Raw genomic sequence first — 20,111 nt, 5'->3', positions numbered from 1 at the left:
ATAACTTGAGGAGAGGACTGAGGGATCAAGGAAGCAGTTAGAAAAATAATTTTTAAAAAGATATGCAGGTTGTTGAGGTTACAAAACTGCAAGTCAAGTGTTGTGTTCATTTCTAGTGGGATAGATTTGAAAGAAAAGACAAAAACACCACCAAAAAATATTTACATGACCTTGTTTAGATCACATGGTGTTGTGTATGGGTCTGAACTTCATTTTACAGACAAGCAATATGGAGACTGGGAAGATCAAAAGTGTTTGTAAGGATGATATTAACAACTGGGCGTTTCTGTCTGCCCGGGGAGATGGAACAATCTGGGGCACGTCGTACTAGAAAAAGGATGAACCTATAAAAATTCTTTAAAATATGTCAGGCTTTTATAAGGTAGAGAAGATATTTTTGCTATGCAGAGTCTACCACTAGGAGCCACAGGTAAATTAGTCATTAATAATCCGGTACAAAATGCAGAACAAACATCTTTCCTTTGAGAAATGGTTTGAATGTAGAAGTCAAACTGCTAGGAGTGGTTGAGGTAATTGGAGTAGATACAGTTAAGGGAAAGTAAGGTAAACACTTAAAGAACAAAGAAGCGAAAGGTTTTGTTGATGGGTTTGGTAAAAAGGCTGGACAGCATCTCCTGAAATCAGAAGAAATTCAAGCAGAGGCCAGTTCGCTGATCAAGCCTGGCCCACCATTCAATAAGATCATCTGGTATGGCCTTAGCTCCACTTTGCTCCCTATCCACATGACCCTGCCTTCCTTACCAATCAGAACTGACCATATTCAGTGATCCAGTTTCCATTGCTTTCTGTGGACCAGGGCATCAAAAATTAACAAACTCCTGTGAGAAGACTTCTTCCTAAACTCCATTACAAATGGGAGATTCTCTTACCCCCAGAGAGGAGCCAACTGTACAGCATCCACCCCACCAAGGCCCCTCAGAATTTTATATGTTTCAACAACATTGTCTTCATTCATCTAAACTCCAATGTGCATAGGCCCAGCCTCAATTTTTCCTCATAAAATAAATGCCTTCAATCCAGGAATTAGTCAAATGAACTTTCCCTGAACTGTTTCCAAAATAAGTGTATCTCTCCTTAGGTAAGGAGGTCAAAAGTATACATGATATTCCAGATACATGCGATGCATAAACCCTGACACTGGCATTCCAAATCAAAATGCTATGTGATCATTGAAACATAGAAAATAGACTATTTGGCCCTTCTAGCCCACACCACCATTCAATATGATCATTGCTGATCATGCAATTTCAGTATCCCACTCCCACTTTTTCTCCATGCCCTTATCCCTTTAGCTATGTCGGCCAAATCCAACTCCCTCCTGAGTATATCTAATGAACTTGGCCCAACAACTTTCTGTGGGAGAGAATTCCACAGGTTCACAACTCTCTAAGTGAAGAAATTCTTCCTCATTGCAGCCCTGAATAGCTTACCCCTTATTCATAGGCTGTGACCCCTAGTTCTGGAATTCCCAACAATGGGAAAACTCTTTCCACTTCTAGTGTGTCCAGTCCAGGATTTTAAAAGTTTCTATGAGATAGTGGCTTTTAAGATATATCTGACCAGGTACATGGATGGGCGGGGAGCAAAGGGATACAGACCCTTAGAAAATAGATGACAGGTTTAGACAGAGGGTCTCGATCGGCGCAGGCTTGGAGGGCTGAAGAGTCTGTTCCTGTGCTATAATTTTCTTTGTTCTTTGAGATTCCCCCTTCATTCTTCTAACTTCCAGTGAGTACAAGCCCAGTCAATCTCGTCTTTCTTCATATGTCAATCCTGCCATCCCAGGAATCAGTCTGGCAAACCTTTGCTGGACTCCCTCAATAGCAACAATATCTTTCCTCAGGCTAAGAGATCAAAACTGCACACAATACTCAAGGCATTGCCTCATCAAGGCCCTGTCTAATTGCAGCAAGACACTTTTCGGAAGAACATCAGCTTTACTGCTCCTCTGATGCTGTTTGGCCTGCTGTGTTCACCCAGTTCTACACCTTGTTATAGCAAGACAGCCCTACGCCTTAACTCAAATGAAAAGTGGCTTAGGTCCTACGTTACTGCTCTACCATCAGAGTGACTTTAGCATGCATGAATCCATATAATGAAAAGGAATACTCACCACAGCTCTTTAAAGTCTTAGCAACACCAAATGAGTCACAAACCAATGCAATGTATTACCAAATAGCCGGTGGAATTGTATCAAGCTACTCAGGCCTTTCAATTTGCTGGTATGTAACATACTGAACTAGCATGAAAACAGATGGGCTCTGACCTTTATAGCTCCTTCCAAACAGTATCACTCACAAAGCCACATACACCAGCCCATTTCTTTTCTGGCCTTTCCATGTCACATGGAGTTGCAACAATACTTGATCGTCCTGGTCAGGACCATCATTCTGGATTTGGCCTCCGATTACACAGATTCATCTCCTATGCAATTTAGCTGGGGCTATGTACCATAGCATATCTGAGCAAAAAACCCTCTTGCTCCTTCCATGTTCTAAGTATTTGCAATGCAACAATCAATAAAGCCATGTTACAACACACCATCCTTGGCCACTAAGACCTGGCGTGGGACTTGAATGCAGAGTTTCTATCTCAGAGAAAGGGATACTACTTACTGGGCCACTAGAACCTTCTTCATATTGAGTTAGTTAATAGTGAAGAAATGGTCTTTGATTACAGAATATATACTCTGAAGGGCATAGATCGAGTGAACAGGAAGCAGCTGTACCTCTTGGTTGAAGAATCAATAACAAGGGGGCATATTTTCTTTCTACAAAGGGTGGGAGGTTTAGAGGGGATTTGAGGAAAGAATTTTCACCCAGAGAGAGGTGGGAATCTGGAATGCACTGTCTGGGGGGGGGGCAGTTCAGGTGGGAAATCTCACAACCTTTAAAAGGTACTTGGATGAGTACTTGAGCTGTCATAAACATTCAGGGCTATGGGCCAAATGCTGGCAAGTGGAATTAGTATAATTAGGCGATGGGTTTTCTTTTGTTGGTGCAGGCTTTATGGGCTGAAGGGACTCTCTGTACTCTATGACTTGATGCTTTGGCATTAAATAAAAACAAAAGGAATTCTAGGGAAACTCAGCAGGTCAGGTAGCATCTGTGAACAGAAAGAGTTTTCAGATTTGTGACTTTTGTTAATTGTGTGTGTCTTTCTCTCTGTTTACAGATGCTGCCTGACCTGCCAGGCAATTTCAGCATTCATAGCTCTTACTTCAGATTCCCAACATCCTAAGTATTCTGCTGGTTGATGACTGTAACTCAACCGGGGTTGTCTTCTCTAGAGACAAAAGGAGAATATTTTACTGATTCCTTTGGAATTGTTCCAATTCTTTGGTATTTTTAATCAATCCATGATAATGCTCTGTGTGTGTGTGTGTGTGTGTGTGTGTTGTCTACAAGGATATATATTCATTCAGGAATACTTTGGCCCAGCACTTTGTAACCAATCAGTGAGCTATCATGTGCCTGTTCCTGTTTCTGATATATCTCTTGGCTGTCCCTGGTTTGGGGCAAAACGATTCACTCTGTAGACTTCGAGGTAGGTTTGATTTGCCTCGGCTATCAAAGGACGGGGACATTGTCATTGGCGGGTCGTTCAACATTCACTATTATCGAGAGGAGCAATTTCTCGACTTCAGAAGCCCGCCAGGACCCCCGGAGTGCAAAAGGTCAGTTCATCTTCCAAATAGGAACTTGTGTTTCTTTGTTCGTGTGTTATAAAGAACGGCACTTGAAGGATTGACTCTTGCACCGAGCTTAGCGTTTGCATCTTAATTTTTCGGTTTTGTTTAACAAATGCGGGGGATTTGGGAAGCTCAGAGATCCTTAGGTGGTGGAAGTGTGCTGATTTGAGCTCTAGTGTAAGATAACGGCTGCGATTTACAGAGCCCATGTGCACCACCCTCCCCTAAACAACACACTGGGTTTGGTCCGGGTCAATCGCTTCAGATGATAAAACTGTTCTTTATATATGCTTTCATGGGATGTTAGCCTTGCTGATAAATTCAGCATTAATTGCCCATTCCTAATAGCCTTTGAGAAGGTGGTGGCGAGCTGCCTCCATTCAATCCATATGGTGCGAACACATCCACAGTGCTACTGGGGAGGGAGTTTAGAGGGTTTAACCTGTTTTAGAAGCAGTGTGGAGTTGGTTACAATATTGGCATGAAAGTAGACATGGGCAGACATGCAAACCAAATGGTACAACATTGCCCATCTGACATAGAGTCTGCCTCCCATTCAGTTCCATTGAGTTTACTAAAACTTAATAGTGGGCATCTCCAATAGTGGGACACATGGGGCTTCACCTGTTTTGCAGACACATCCATGTCCGATTTCACCCCCAACTACACAACCATATTTGTACTGAGCAATGCTGCATGGTGTGATGTGGTTTGCTCATTTCCATGCTACTTTACTTTATCCATGGTCAGAAATTCATGGCAACTTTCAAAATGAAGGGCATTTACTGCCTTTACTTGATAGTTTTAGTTCCCTCTTATTCTCATTAAAATAGTGATATTCAGATGAAATCAGAATATCCCAACTCATTATAAACAATAGATTCATTTTTGAAAAGGGAAACTGTGCAGTAATCTCACGGGGGAGGAGGCAAGAAAATATCTTTGGTCACTAGCTGAAGGAACACATTTATGAAAAGTATTTATGTACTTATTGCTAGCCAAGTCATATATAGATTTTATGCATTTGTAAATCACAAGTGTTGCAGTGTAGGAGGAGTTCACTCAGCCTATTGTATTTACAGCAGCTCTTCAAATGAGCAACAGAAACTTACAGTTAGATTGAGATTTTGGCATTGTTTCTTCTATTAAGCAAGTAAGTCATTAAAGGGAAATCTGTTTTGATCACAAAACCTTTTTTTTCGTCATCCCTTTAAAATTGGGGATAGCTGCAGCCCATGCTGTGAAATGACAAAGTGAATAAGACAAAGTAAAGGTGAGTGCAGTGTGGAAACATTCTAGTCAATAACATCGCTCACTAACCCCAGCAGTATCACTGAAAAGAAGAGAAAAGGCTCACAATATGCACTCAAAGATCATTGTATTTCTTCATTATCTTTATTGAGAACATTGTACCATTTCAGTGCAAGTGCAGAAATGCAAGGAACAAAGAGAGTTATTCCACCAGAGTTGGACTGGGCTCCCGTTTCACACTTGGTTTTCTGTAAGCTCAGTTTAATAGCGAATAACACAATCTAGTCCCAATGATTTATTTGTCTGTTTCACCTCACAGTTTTGACTTGACACAGTTTCAGTTTGCCCAGACCATGATCTACACCATCGAGGAAATAAACAGGAACCAGACTCTGATACCGAATATTACACTGGGCTATCAGATTCACGATGGCTGTGGGGACCCAGCCATGTCGACCAAAGTCACCACCCTTCTCATCAGTGGACAAGAAGAAACCCTCGCTGACCCGAAGTGCAAAACAACCTCCAACATCCCGGCTATAGTTACAGATGCCGAATCCATGCAATCTGTAGCAGTTGCAAGAGTCATTACTCCTTTCAACGTCACAATGGTAGGAAATACCACAGCATCAGCACCTTTCCCTGTACTCGTGTCAGAAAAGATGTTCTTTTATGCATAAATTGTTTGATTTCAAAGTCAGTTTACTTCCAATTTGAAATACTAAACAAACCAATTCACTATATAAATATACTTGGGGATCCAAGAAAAAGGAATGGCACTAGAAATTCTCAGCAAGTCTGGCAACAGGTGTGGAGAAATAAACGGAATTAACATTTCAGACTAATGGCCTTCCTTTACAGTATTCCTAACATTTTCTGTTTTAGCTTCAAATTTCCAGCATTCACAGTACTTTGCCTTTTTACATATACCTGACCTTTAGGGGTTTACTTCACATGGAATTACATGATGTATACTGAAATAGGCCTTTTAGTCCAAGCAATTCATCCTGACATTTATCCTTGGCTTTCTTCCTGAACCTCCTTCAAACGTTCCTCTTTAAGCATACCTTTAATTTCCTTCTCTCTTGTAAGTTTATCCGATTTCCTCTTGAACACATCTACAAAGTTAAAGTCTTAGCGAAAATTTGTAGCTCAGGTTGTGAATGCAATTGTGCATTAGTTCACTGAGCCGGCTGTTCTGTGGTGTGCAGACATTTTGTTATCTTTCTAGGCAACGTCGTCGGTGTGACCTACAATCGAAGTGTCAGTGTTCAGCTTCTTTCCAGATTTAAATGCTCCTCTGGTGTGATGGCCTTGTCGCTTGTGGTTTTGTTCTTTTAGCAGCAGTCTGTATACAGGATCTATTTCTATGTGTTTGTTAATGGAGTCCCGTATTGAGAAGTAGGCTTCCAGAAATTCCCTTGCATGTCTGATGTTCGCTCATCCCTGTACGGTCACCTTGTCCCAGTCAAACTGATGGCTCTCGTTGTCTGTGAGTATTGAGACAAGTGAATATTGGTCATGCCAGATAGCATTTAAAGGTCATAAATCCATTAACAAATGTATAGAAATAGACCCCAAATACACACAGTTGCTAAAACAACAGAACCAGAGAGGTAATGTGAAAGGGGTAGGTAATTGAGATGATTATGGATGGCAGGCAAGGACAGAAGAGAAGCTGGATAAATGACAATGAGAGCTGAGAGTAGCAGAGAATGGGTAGCCTTTGCTGAAAAAAAACCAAAAATATTTTCTCTCTGTCTGTTCTATTTAAACATTTCATAATATTAAAAACCTTGAATAGACAATATCACAGCCTTGTCCTTTTGAAAAGTGACCCAGCCTGGTTGTGCTTTCCTGATAACTATAGCCTCAGAATCCTCCTGTCCTCGCCATTGTACGTCTATATTTTTAATATAATATGTGTAACCCTATTATGTAGTTATTTTGCCACTTTGCTTATCTTAAGAGTGCTAAGTTTTATATTATATTGATTTTCAGACGACAGGTAATGAAAATCTGCAACTCCCTCCATCAATGTTGGTTCAAACTTGCAGTCAAGTGCAAATTTTAAAGCTAGATTGACAATGTTCTATTCTGAACTTATTATTTCTCTATTTTTTTCTAATTCTTTTCCCTAAGAATTTGTGCTTAAGAATATGTACCTGGATACATTTCTATCTAAGATGGCACCATAAATGTCAACTTGAAAACTTTTCACTATACTCATTTGAGTACGTGTGACAATAAAGCTAACTCTAATTCTGAATCTAATTCTAAAATATTTGATGGGCCAGGCTTAAAAATTCTGAAACTAAAAGGGTAGCTTGAGTTACGATATTAATTAGCCATGACCTAATTGAATGTTTCAACAGATTTATAGGACAGGTCCATGATTCTGTGGTTAATCTTTAGTTTTTTTTATCGTCATTTGTGATTCGGCAGTGCGTAGCATTTCGTGCTCATCCCTAGTAGACCTTGAATAGGTGGTGGTAAGAAGCCTTCTTGAACCACTGTAGTACATATGGTGGAGACCCAACTACAATGTTGTTAGGAAACGAGTTCTAGGATTTGACCTAGCGACACTGAAGGAACAATGGTATATTTCCAAATCAAGACGGTGTGTGGCTTGGATGTCAACTTGCAGGTGGGAGTGTTCCCATGTACTTCTACCCTTGTCCTTCTTGAGGGTACAGGTTATGGCTTTGGAACTTGCTGTCAGAGGGGCTTTAGTGAGTAGCTGCAGTGCACCTTGTAGATACTGCTATCACTGTGCATTGGTGGTGAAGAGAATGAATGTTAATGGTGGCGGCTGGGGTACCAAAACCATCATTTAACACATTTAAACATTGCCCAAAATATCATCAAATGAGGCTCTTAGAGTATAAATTGGATAAAACTCCAAAAACATAAAAAACAGCAGGAACAGGCTGTCCAATCACTCAAAATTGCTCTGCCAGCCAGTAAAATTTGGGTGAGCTTCAATTTCCACTTTACTTTTACACAAGGGTATTATTAAATTGGAAAGAGTGCAGAAAAGATTTACGAGGACATTACCAAGACTGAAAGGTTTGAGTTATAAGGAGAGGCTGGATAGGCAGGGACTATTCTTCCTGGACCATAGGAGGTTGAAGGATGACCTTATAGAGGTTTATAAAATCATGAAGGGTCTCGACAAGGTTAATATCAAAGGTCTTTTTCCTAAGGTCAGGAAGCTCAAAACTAGACAGCGCAATCTTAAGGAGAGAGGGGAAAGATTTAAAAGGGAACTAAGGGGTAATTTTTTCACAGAAATTGTAGTTCGTAATATTATTACTTGGACAGCATTGATTGGAAGCGGCTGTTTGAGGGTAAATCCACATTGGACATGTGGGAGTACTTCAATCAGCAGTTGATAAGAGTTCAGGAACAGCATGTTCCTGCAAGAATGAAGAATAGGAGGACAAGTTACGTGAACCTTGGATCACCAGGGATGTTATGACCTGGGTCAAAAAGAAAAAGGAAGCATATTAAAGGTCTAGGAGGATGGCACTGACAAAGCTCTTGAAGTATGTAAGGAAAGTAGGAAAGAACTTAAGCAAGGAATTAGAAGGGCTAAAAAAAAGGGCATGAAAAGTTGTTAGCAAACAAGTTTAAGGAGAATCTCAAGGCTTTTTATACATGTATAAAAAGCAAGAGGGTACCCAGGGAAAAGGTTGGCCCACTCAAGGACAACAGGGGAAATGTATGTGCAGAGTCTGAAGAGGTAGGTGAGTTCTTAAAGGAATACTTTGTATTCACCAAAGAGAAGGAATTGGTGGAGGATGATCTTAGGGAAGGAATGTGGAGTTTCCAAGCCAAGTTGCTTTAAAAAGGAAGAGGTGCTGTGCATCTTAAAAAGTATTAAGATGGATAAGTCCCTGGGATCTGATGGGATCTATCCCAGTATACAGAGGGAGGAAAAAGAGCAAATGGCTGGAGCGTTGACAGACATCTTTATCCTCTTTGGCCACAGGTGATGCCCCAGAGGACTGGAGAATTGGTAACGTTATCCCATTGTTTAAAACAGGGTAAGAGGGATAATCCTCATGACAGTAGTAGGGAAATTATTGGAAAGGATTCTCAGGGACATCTATAAGCATTTTGAAGTAAATGGACTGCGTATCAATAAAACAGCATGGCTTTGTGCGGAGGAGGTCATGCCTCACTAACTTGATCAAGTTTTTTGAGGATATGATGGAAATTATTGATGAAGGAAAAACAGTTGACATTGTCTCATGGATTCAGTAAAGCCTTTGACAAGATCCCTAATGGCAGACTGGTACAAAAGGTGAAGTCACATGGCATCAGGGTGAGCTGGCAAGATGGATACAGAACTGACTCAGCCATAAGAGACAGAGGGTGGCGGTGGAAGGATGCTTTTCAGAATTCAGATCTGTGACCAGTGGTGTTCCACAGGGATCAGTGTTGGGACCTCTGCTGTTTATGATCTACATAAATAATTTGAAGGAAAATGTGGCTGGTCTAATTAGTAAGTTCGCGAACAAAGATTGGTGAAGTTGCGGATAATAAGGACGGTTATCAGAGGATACAACAGGATATAGATCCGTTGGAGCCATGGGCAGAAAAATGGAAGATGGAGTTTAATCCAAACAAATGTGAGATGATGCCTTTTGGAAGGTCAAGTACAGGTGGCAATTATACAGTGAATGGCAGAACCCTTAAGAGTATTGATATGCAGAGGGATCTGGGTGTGCAGGTCCACAGATCACTGAAGGTAGCACAGCAGGTGGATAAAGTAGTTTTAAAAAATGTCCTATGGCATGCTTTCCTTGATTTGAAGTGGTGTTGAGTGCAAGCATAGACAAGTTATGCTGCAGCTTTATAGAACTTCAGTTAGACCAGACTTGGAATATTGCAAACTATTCTAGTCACCACACTATCAGAAGGATGTGGATGCTTTGGAAAGGGTACAGAAAAGGTTTACCAGCATGTTGGCTGGTATAGAGATTTTAGCTAAGAGACACATTTTTCATTTGAATGTGGTGAGTGCTGGAATGCACTGCCAGAGAAGGTAGTGGAAGCAGACACAAGAAGGACCTGAACGAATACATAAATAGGAAGGAAATAGAGGGATATGAATCCTGTAAGTGACGACAATTTTAATATGTAAGGGAGAAACATGTCGACACAGACTTGGAGGCTGAAAGGCCTATTCCTGTGTTGTATTGTTCTTTGTTCTTTTGTTCTTGTTCTTTGCCAGAGGAAGTGGTAAATACAAGTCCAGCTACAGCATTTAAAAGACATTTGGACAGGTATTTGAGCCAGAAAGGTTCAGAGTGACATGGGCCAAATGCAGGCAAATGGGACTCCTTTAGTTTGGGAAACCTGGCCGGCATGGACAAGTTGGACCAAAGGCTTTGTTTCTGTGTTGTCTGACTCTATGACCATCTCCATATACTGAATGATTCTCTTAGGATCCAGAAGCATAATAATCTCAGAAGCATAAGAGGTAGGAGCAGAAGTAGAGCATTTGGCCTGTTGAACTGCTGTATCATTTATTATGATCAAGGCTGATCCTGAGCACAATCTCCACTTTTCTGCCCAAACCCTGACCATGAATTCATTGTCAATCATCAGAAAAACCCAACTGGTTCACAAGAAAAGAAAACTGCCGTCCTTACCTGGTCTGGCCTACATGTAACTCCAGGCTCAGCAAAGTGTTCGACTCATAACTACCCTGTGGGCAATTAGGGACAGGTAATAAATGCAGGACTAGCCAGTGAAGCCCTCATCCCATGAATGAGTAAAAATATATTTGACTATGGCCATGAAACTTTAATTAATTCTGAATCACTAATGCTAGCATGGGGAAGAAATCACAGAGTAGTACAGCATGGAAACTGACCATTCAGTCCACCCAGTCCAAACTAAACTAGTCCCACCTGCCTGGGCTTGGCCCCCAAAACATTCCTTATTCTCAAACTTATTGAAATGTCTTTTTAATGTTATAACTGTACCTGCATTCACCACTTCCTCTGGCAGTTCATTCTACATACGAACCACTCTCTGTACAAAAGAGTTACCTCTTGTATGCTTTCCAAATCTTTCTCCTCTCACCTTAGAAATATACCCCTAGATTTGAACTCACCCCCCCCCCAAGGGAAAAGACCCTTGTCAGGAACCTTGTCTATGCCCCTCATCATTTTATAAATCATAATATGCTATGCTTCAGCAAAAAAAGTCCAAGCCTCTGCAGTCTATCTTCTCTTATTTCAAACCCTCCATTCCTGACAACATCCTGGGAAATCTTTTCTGAACCGTCTCCAGTTTAAAAATATCATTCTTATAACAAGGTGATGAGAACTGTACAGAGTACTCCAGAAGAGGCCTCACCAATGTCCTGTACAACCTCAACATGACATTCCAATTCCAACACTCAAAGGTCTCAGTAAGAAGGCACATGCGCTAAATGCCTTCCTAACCACCCTGTCTACCTTACCAGGACTGGTGTATGTGTGCCTTGAGACCCATAGTGATATAAACACTAAAGTAAATCAGAACTGAGGATGCTGAAAATCTGAAGCAAAAACTGAATCCCTGGAGGAACTCAGCAGGTCTGGCAACATCCGAGGAAAGAAATCAGTGTTAACATTTTGAGTTCAACAACCCTTGTTCAGTTCTAAAGGACTGAGGGGGTCCCAGAACAACAGAACTCTGCTTTCTTTCCACAGATGCTGCTACGTTTCTCCAGCAGTTTCTGATTTTACCACAGCGATATCGTGATTTCTTAGCTACTCACACAAATGGCAACCAAGACACTCATTTCATGTGCAGTAAGGGGTGGGCAACAAGTGTTGATATTGGCAAAACCTTCTATTAAAGAATAGCTCAAATACATTTAAGAATTAAGTAGAATTTCACTTATTGATTCACTAGCTGGTCCACATGTTTTGGATGGGTTGGAATTGTTGAAAAGACTAAATTTATTTTCCTGAGAACACAATTAGCAATTCCAGATTCTAATGGCCACTTATCCTTTCAATTCCCATAGTTCAGCTATTCTGCTGCTTATGATTATCTCAACAACATGTACGAATTCCCTACATTTTTCCGAACCATCCCAAATGACTATCACCAAGTGGACGGTTTAGCTCAGCTTGTCAAATACTTTGGATGGAACTGGATCGGCACAATAAGGAGCAACTCCACCTATGGTGCCCTGGCAATGGATGAGATTATCAAAAGTATGGAGAGTTTTGGCATTTGTATTGCTTTCTCTGAAGCTGTTCACAAAACAGACTCTAAAGAGAAGCTACTGAATCTCATCAAAATCATTAAAAAGGCCACCACAAAGATCATCGTTGCCTTTGTCGCTCAGGCAGATATGGCAGTCCTTTTGCAAGAAGTTGTCCGGCAGAATGTGACGGGAATCCAGTGGATTGGGAGTGAGTCTTGGATCACAATGCCCGACATCTCCCCTAAAGAAGATACGAGATTCCTGGTTGGCACGTTGGGTTTTGCTGTCCCGAAAGCCATACTACCAGGGCTAAAGGAATTTCTTCTTGAAGTTCACCCATCAAAATATCCAGGAAATGTATTTGTGACTGAGTTTTGGGAAACTACATTTGAATGTGTCTGGCAAAAACCAGATAACCTCACTCAGATTGACAATGAGTTTGAGGTCAAGATCTGCACTGGAGATGAAAAGCTGGAAGAAGTGGATAATCAATACACCGATACATCGCAGCTGAGAATTGCTTACAACGTATACAAAGCCGTGTATGCAATAGCACATTCCCTTAATAACATGTTGTCAAAAACAAATTTTACCTTTACACAACTTGACCTTTGGGAGGTACGAAGTTTCTAAGTTTCTTGGAAATCTGCCATTTCTGATTCTTTTGGAGACAATATGTACTTTACTGTTGACCTCGCTGAATCTGTTTAATTCATTTATAGATAAGGTAATAATTTTGTAGATACAAAGGTTAAATTACTTCTGAACACTGTTTGTAGAAGAGTTTATGAGTTTTGTCAATATTGTCTGTGATGTGTGAAATTTCAGAGATATATTTAACCAAAATAAATCTACCATTTGAGCAGAAAGACCATAAAATTGAATTTGTTTTCAAAAATAGAAGTACATAGTCATGATCTGATTTCTAATTTTCTGAAAATGTTGTCTATATTTTGATTGGAGAGAAGAGTGTAAAATAATTTCTAATTTTGATTTAATGGTACACAATCAATAGAGTTTTGAAACATCATCTCACCACGAATTTGTAATTTCTCTTTTCTTGCCCTTTTACTCTAGCTGCTTCATTATATGTATGCTGTGAACTTTACAGCACGGAATGGAGAAAGTATATACTTTGACCCAAACTTAGATACAGTCCCATTGTATGAATTGGTAAATTGGCAGATGAATTCTGAAGGTGTTGCTCATGTAGTGACAGTTGGGCATTATGATGGACTTGTAGCTTTTGACAAAAGGCTACATTTAAACAAAAAAAATATTGTTTGGATAAATGGGAAAAAGGAGGTAAGTTCATCTTTGAAATATGTTTATTTCCGATTGTACATCATGGTCTTGAAATGACGTTGTTGTTGTCCTACACTATCATCACATTATGGGTTCATTTAAAATTCTTCCTTTGCTAATACTATAGACTCATAAACACTGGATGGACACAGAAAACCACACTAAAAGAAATGGCAGTTAATGTGTAAATCATCACCTCCAAATTCCTTTCAAAGTACCACAATACATTGTTGCTATTCAAAAGTTCTGGAACTCCCTACTTAATGGTGCTATGTGTGTGCCATTGCTGCAGTTTGTATCATCCTTTCATGGAATGTGAGTGATGTTTGGCAATGTCAACATTTATTACTGATCCCTAATTGTATGAGAATTGAGTGTTTCACCATTTCCAAGGGCAATTAAGACTCAACCACACAACTGTGGATCCAGAGTCACATCTGGACCAGCCTGAGTAAGAATGGGTGTTTTCCTTCCCACAGAATGTTAACAAACTGGATGTTTTTTTTTAATGCTAATCAATGGTAGGTTTGTGGTCACCATTACTAAGACTGGCTTCCAATTCTACCAGCTACCGTGGAGGAATTGGAACCCACATCCCAAATCATTAGACTATGCCCCTGGACTATTAATTCAGTGACAATGCCACTATACCACCACCTTCCCAAGTGCCATAGGTTTTATTTCAGTGAATCAAGTAGAAGGAATGGGCGATAAATGCTTGTCTTAGTAGAAACACTTATATTCAGAAAATTAATTTGAATACCCTTTTAAACTAGTTACATATTGTAAGAGATAAATGGAAAAAACTGTTTTCCCTTGTTAAGGAGTCATTGAGGAGAAGTCACGAAGTTAAAACTGACTGAAACAGTAATCAGAGTTTCAAAAGATTTCTTTTTATGTTAATAACTGAAAGAGTATCCAATATTTTACTGCAAAAATGTCGCTGTAGAGACCATTGATTCTGTGAAAAAAGTATTAGTTAATCACATGATCCCTAAAGTGTAGAAGCAGGCCATTCAGCCCATCGAGACACACCAACCCTCTGGAGAATATCCCACCCAGACCCATGCCACTACCTGACCCCTGCATTTCTCATGGCTAACCTGCCTAGCCTGCACACTATGGGCAATTTGGCATGCCAAAACCACCTAACCTGCACATTGGACTGTGGGAGGAAACCCATGCACCCAGAGGAAACCCACACAAACACAGGGAGAATGTGCAAACTCCACACAGACCATCACACAAGACTGGTATCAAACCCAGATCTGTAATGCTGTGAGGCAGCAGTGCTAACCACTGAGCCACCACAGTTTACAAACCACAGTTTGTAAACTGTTTATTCAAATTTAATCTGTTTAATTGCAACCAGGGATTTTCTTAATTGATAATTATATTAAATGAAGCCTAAATATATCAAAGACATGCCTTATTTTGGTCACCTGTTGTAACGCAACCAGGCGCAAGATTACAGCATCTTGTGAGCTTAAGTGACTTCCTCTTTTAAAGGTCACTGGATTGAACAAAATACCCTTTCTTTATCCAAGGTTCCTCGGGGAGTTTGTTCTGACAGTTGTCTTCCTGGCACATGGAAAACCGTCAAAAAAGAAATGCCCTTGTGTTGCTTTACCTGTATACCGTGCTCTGCTGGTGAAATCAGCAATGTGACAGGTATTTATCAATATAGAACTATATAACAGGATAGAAAGAGGCCATTGTATCCATTCTCACTTTGACATCTCTTTGAAAGTTAGTCACACTCCCTCGTTTTTTCCATGTAGCTCTGCAAATTTTTCTCTTTCAACAAAATGATCCAATTCCCTACTGAGAGTTACTATTGAATTTGCTTCTACCACTCTTTCATTCACAGCTTTTCAGATCATTTCAGAAGCCAACGCATGAACGGAACGCTCCTTGTCTCCCCACCCTTGTACACCACCCTGTACTTTTGCCATTTATATTAATATTGCATCATGTAGTTACCCATCCCTCTGCCAGAGGAGACAACTTCTCCACACCCAATCCCTGAGAATCCCTCATAATGTTTATCTCTATTGAATTCCACTTTGACCTTCTTTGCCCTCAGTGAACAATGTCCAAAGCCTCCATACAGCTGTATTTCCCTTGTTCCTTTGACAATCTGGTCTAGATATTTACTCTTCATTTGTGCCAATTCCTCATAGCCATAAATGCTCTGATAGTTCAGAAATCTATCCACCTCGACTTTAAATACTTGCAGTGATCAAACATCCTAAACTCCTGGGATGGAGAATTCCACACTTTCGCTACTCTCTGAGAGAATAAATTCCTTGCTTGAGTTTCCCCTGATTGTGTAACAGTGTCTCCTTGATTGGGATTCCCTCATTAGTGAAAACATCTTCTTAACATCAACCCTGTCAAGTCCCCAGTAAGAACAACTTATTCCTGTCTGCCATATCTAAAACTCTCATAATCTTGGAAACGATTGTCACATCTCCCCTCAATTCCCTCTACTTCAGGGAGAACAACCCTAGCTTTCCCAACCTAACCTGGTAGTTAAATCCCTTATCCCTGGAACCATTCTGGTAACCCCTTCCCAGTACCTTCTAAAAGGCAAGAAATAAACACGCAGGATGAGAGTGTCCACTGCAGAATGAACACCCCTCCAATTCAAAGTACAAAGCATTGCCTTTTGCTGCCTTATACTTAGGACAGAACATGGGAAACTGGTGGTAATTCCTGTGTGGCTAAACAATACTTGAAACTGAATCAGAGCTTTGTAAAGGTTTTGCACAACTTCACTTGTGCTTTCCTATTAATACATGGCTAACAGTGAGGATGGCGGCATTGATTAACAACAGGACATACATTAGTTTGGAATGGACAGACAAGTGGCAATTGAATTGTGAAGTGATGCATTTTAGCAGAAGGGATGAAGAGAGGCAACACAGACCAAATGATGCACTTCTAAAGAGTGCGCAGGGACAGATGGATTTATTAAACATTTAGCCACGCAGGAGTTACCACCAATCCCCTTAAATGTAAGGCAGCAAGAAACAATGCTTTGTACTTAGGTTTGGAGGGTTGCTCATTTTCCAGTGCACTCTCTCATCCTGCATGTTCATTTCTTGCTCAAACATGTGAAAGTGTTGCCACCATTTGATTTCACAATATGTAAAATTACAATCATTGTAGAAAAATCTGTTTAATCGTGCAACTTTCATACAGACAAATACAACTGCCAAGGGTGAGATGGGGTGAATGTCAATGGAATTTTTATAACACAGGACGAGGACCTCAGTAGCAAATATGGTTGAATATTCTTGCATTAAATCACTGTACAAATGAAACTTTGCCATATTTCCCTTTCTAATTCAGGAACACAAAGACTAATTGAACCACTTTCCTTTGGGCTCTCTCCACTTCAATCAGCAACACAATCTAGAGATCTTGCTGCACAGGATCGTAATGTTATTTATTGGATGGATGAGGTATTTTAACTATGATGTCAGGTTGGAAACACTGGGGTTGTGCTTTGAAGCAAAGGAGATCAAGTGTACAAGACTTGGACAGGTTTAGACACGGTAGACAAGGCAAAGTTGTTTCCATTAGCTGAAGATACAAGGAGTAGGGGATAAAGATTGACGGTTACATTTAGGAGATTCTGGTGCGAATGTGAGAAAAGTAGCTCAGGTATTGAAGGAACCTAACACATTGCCCTTTAATGGCTGTAAGAATTGATCTACTTGAAATACTAACAATGTGTCATATTGCTTTCTCATAGACTCAGTATCTTGCTTAAAATGTCCACCAGAATACTGGTCCAATCAGTTCAAAACCCGGTGTGTGCCTAAGAAGATTGAATTCCTTTCTTTCGACGATGAGATGGGAAGCTCACTTATGACCCTGGCAGTGATTGGAGCCTGTTTGACAGTGGCTGCAGCTATCATCTTTTATAAGCACAGACAGACACCTCTTGTCAAAGCCAATAATTCTGAGTTGAGCTTCCTTCTTCTATTTGCCCTAACACTTTGCTTCCTCTGTTCTTTGGCCTTTATTGACCGGCCCTCTGTTTGGTCCTGCATGTTGCGTCACACAGTTTTCAGTATTACTTTTGTTCTTTGTCTCTCTTGTATTTTGGGGAAAACACTCGTTGTGTTGATGGCTTTCAAAACCAGACTTCCCAACAATAAAAAGATCCAATGGTTTAGCCCAATGCATCAAAGACTGAATGTTTGTGCTCTCACATCTGTCCAAACTATAATTTGTATTGTCTGGCTAACCACTTCGCCTCCTTTCCCTGTGAATAGCACAAAGTACTACAAGACGATAATTATACTTGAATGTAATGTTGGGTCCTTGGTGTATTTCTGTTGTGTGTTTGGTTACATTGGCGCTTTGGCATGTGTGTGCTGTGCACTCGCATTTTTAGCCAGAAAACTGCCAGACAACTTCAATGAGGCAACTTTTATAACCTTCAGCATGCTTATATTTTGTGCAGTATGGATAACATTTATCCCAGCGTATGTCAGCTCCCCCGGAAAGTACACAGTAGCAGTAGAAGTTTTCGCCATTCTAGCATCAAGCTTTGGCCTGCTGTTCTGCATTTTTGCTCCCAAATGTTATATCATCTTATTTCAATCGGAAAAAAACACAAAGAAATATTTAATGCGTAGATCACATGCAAAAAAAATTTGAATTGTCTCCAAAACTGGGACTATGTGAGAAATATCCAAAGCTTCATCCTAATTAAATGGTTGCAGCTTTTGCAATGCAGATAAGTATCAACTTAAATTGGACTTGAACTTTTTAAAAATTTGCTTTAGTAAGTGATTATGCAATTTCATATCCAAATTTAAAATATTATTCAGTGACCTTTCTATTTTGCACATGTAACATCTGCATTGATGTCAAAATGCATCGTGTTCTGTCTATTAATGTTAACTAAAATTCATCTTCTACATTTGGCATTTATGACTTTAGTAATAAACTTGTGAAATGCACTGAGATTTTACATTGTGTTTATTCCACAATGTCTGGTGTTGTAAACTGGACCAGATCTCTTGCGATTTTTCTGACAGTGATTCTAAAGAGAACAAACCTCAGGTATCGGTTTCAAGAGCAATGAGAGGAAATTTCAAGGCTATATACCACAGTTCAAACTTATAGAGGAAGCAGTCTCAATGTGTTTATGATCAATTAGAGATTAAAAGGCAAGGAAGCCATAGTTTTACCAGACCATAGACTTGCATTGTCACCAGAGAGAGACACAACTGGTGGTGGTTTAATTTGAGGATCGTCATGAGTCAGGTGAGGGGAGTGATTGAGGGCGAAAGTCCTTCATGGTAACCTCAGCCAAAGTAGGAATTGAATTTAGACCAAGTCAACAAATGCATAATGGACCCAGAGAAAAGTCACTTGCTGTTTAACTTGCCTTTAATAAATAGAGACACGGAAACAGAAATATAGGACTAAATGTTCCCAAAATTGGTTAATTGCCAATTTTGGGTTATTTCATGGAGGATTTCTGAGTTACTTTTCTCACATAATTTTATGCAGTTCTCCTCATTAAGTCTGCATTCTGGATCCACAGCACTGCTGTTGCTGTATCTTGTTCTTGGTAATGGTGAAATGGTTGTCAGTGTCAGGATCTTCACACTGCAGACACCACAATTTAAACCCCAGCCACACACTATCACAACACTAACAGCCTGTTCTGAAGTAGCCAACTGGGTTAGTGCATTGCCCATGCTACAGGGCAGTATGCAGAAGGGTAATAAGTAGGTTAGGGTTAGGGTTAGGTTTGTTGCTTCTGCGCTCTCCATAAGTGAGTGCCACCATCTTCTCTCTGCTCCTTACACTCACTCTAACTTTGCTTCTCGTCTTTCACTCTTGGTTTCCCTGAATGGCTGTCATCTGTCTCATTCTCCCCAAAACACTGAGCACTGCCACCACCCCCCCCCCCCCCCCCCCCCCCCACCATCCCCCGGCCCTCTGCATTTCCTACTCACTCCCTAGGGGACCTCACAGCCTTTCCTGACTGCTGAGGAATAGCTCCCTGAGAGACCACAGCCCCCAACCCACCAACTGTTCATTGCTGCCAAACTTGACAAGCTGCCAAACTATCTGACTGCACTAAAAGACAATGAAAGGAAAGGCAGAGATGCCAAGTAAGCACACACTGAGTGCATGTTAGGAAATCAAGCTCGGACCCCTGTGGTGAAAATTATTCCAGTACATAAGATGGGCATCTATCCCTATGCATCACATAGTCTGGCAGCAGCATTGCAATGTAAAGCATTGGTGAGCTCCAATGTGCAGTACTGAAGTGTTGAACTGTATTATAAATTAATTCCAAGGGTGTCGTGATGATATTGTGAGGCAGGTGCTTTGCTGATGCCAACCTCTGTGGACAGAAGGTGCAGGCAGTCATTGCCTACAGAGCATGGCCTGAGATGTTGGGGGATGCCATCCAAGTTGATCGAGAGAAGGTGCCATGGAGCTGCAACTGCCATTTACTTGCTCATGTTGCAAATTGTCACCATCTAATTTCTCTCTACTGCTTCTGAAAATAGCAAATAGCATCTAAATAAGGCAACCTTGGGTCACAATTAATTCATCTAAAAAGGTCACTTGCTGCTCACT

General features: G+C 40.5%; 1 protein-coding gene across 1 annotated transcript; it reads left to right on the top strand.

Moving 5' to 3' along the window:
• Positions 1-3,488: 3,488 nt before the first annotated feature.
• LOC125457771 (extracellular calcium-sensing receptor-like) lies at positions 3,489-18,318 on the top strand. The gene is given in 6 exon segments (XM_048542363.2): positions 3,489-3,697; positions 5,283-5,574; positions 11,997-12,815; positions 13,260-13,487; positions 15,035-15,158; positions 17,251-18,318. Coding segments are annotated over 6 exon segments (2,586 nt in total). The 3' UTR covers positions 18,165-18,318.
• Positions 18,319-20,111: the final 1,793 nt, after the last annotated feature.

Source organism: Stegostoma tigrinum, chromosome 14, assembly GCF_030684315.1.
Source record: "Stegostoma tigrinum isolate sSteTig4 chromosome 14, sSteTig4.hap1, whole genome shotgun sequence".
Lineage (NCBI taxonomy): Eukaryota > Metazoa > Chordata > Chondrichthyes > Orectolobiformes > Stegostomatidae > Stegostoma > Stegostoma tigrinum.
The sequence above is the reverse complement of the archived record's forward strand: the minus strand, read 5'-3'. Positions and strand labels throughout refer to the sequence as shown.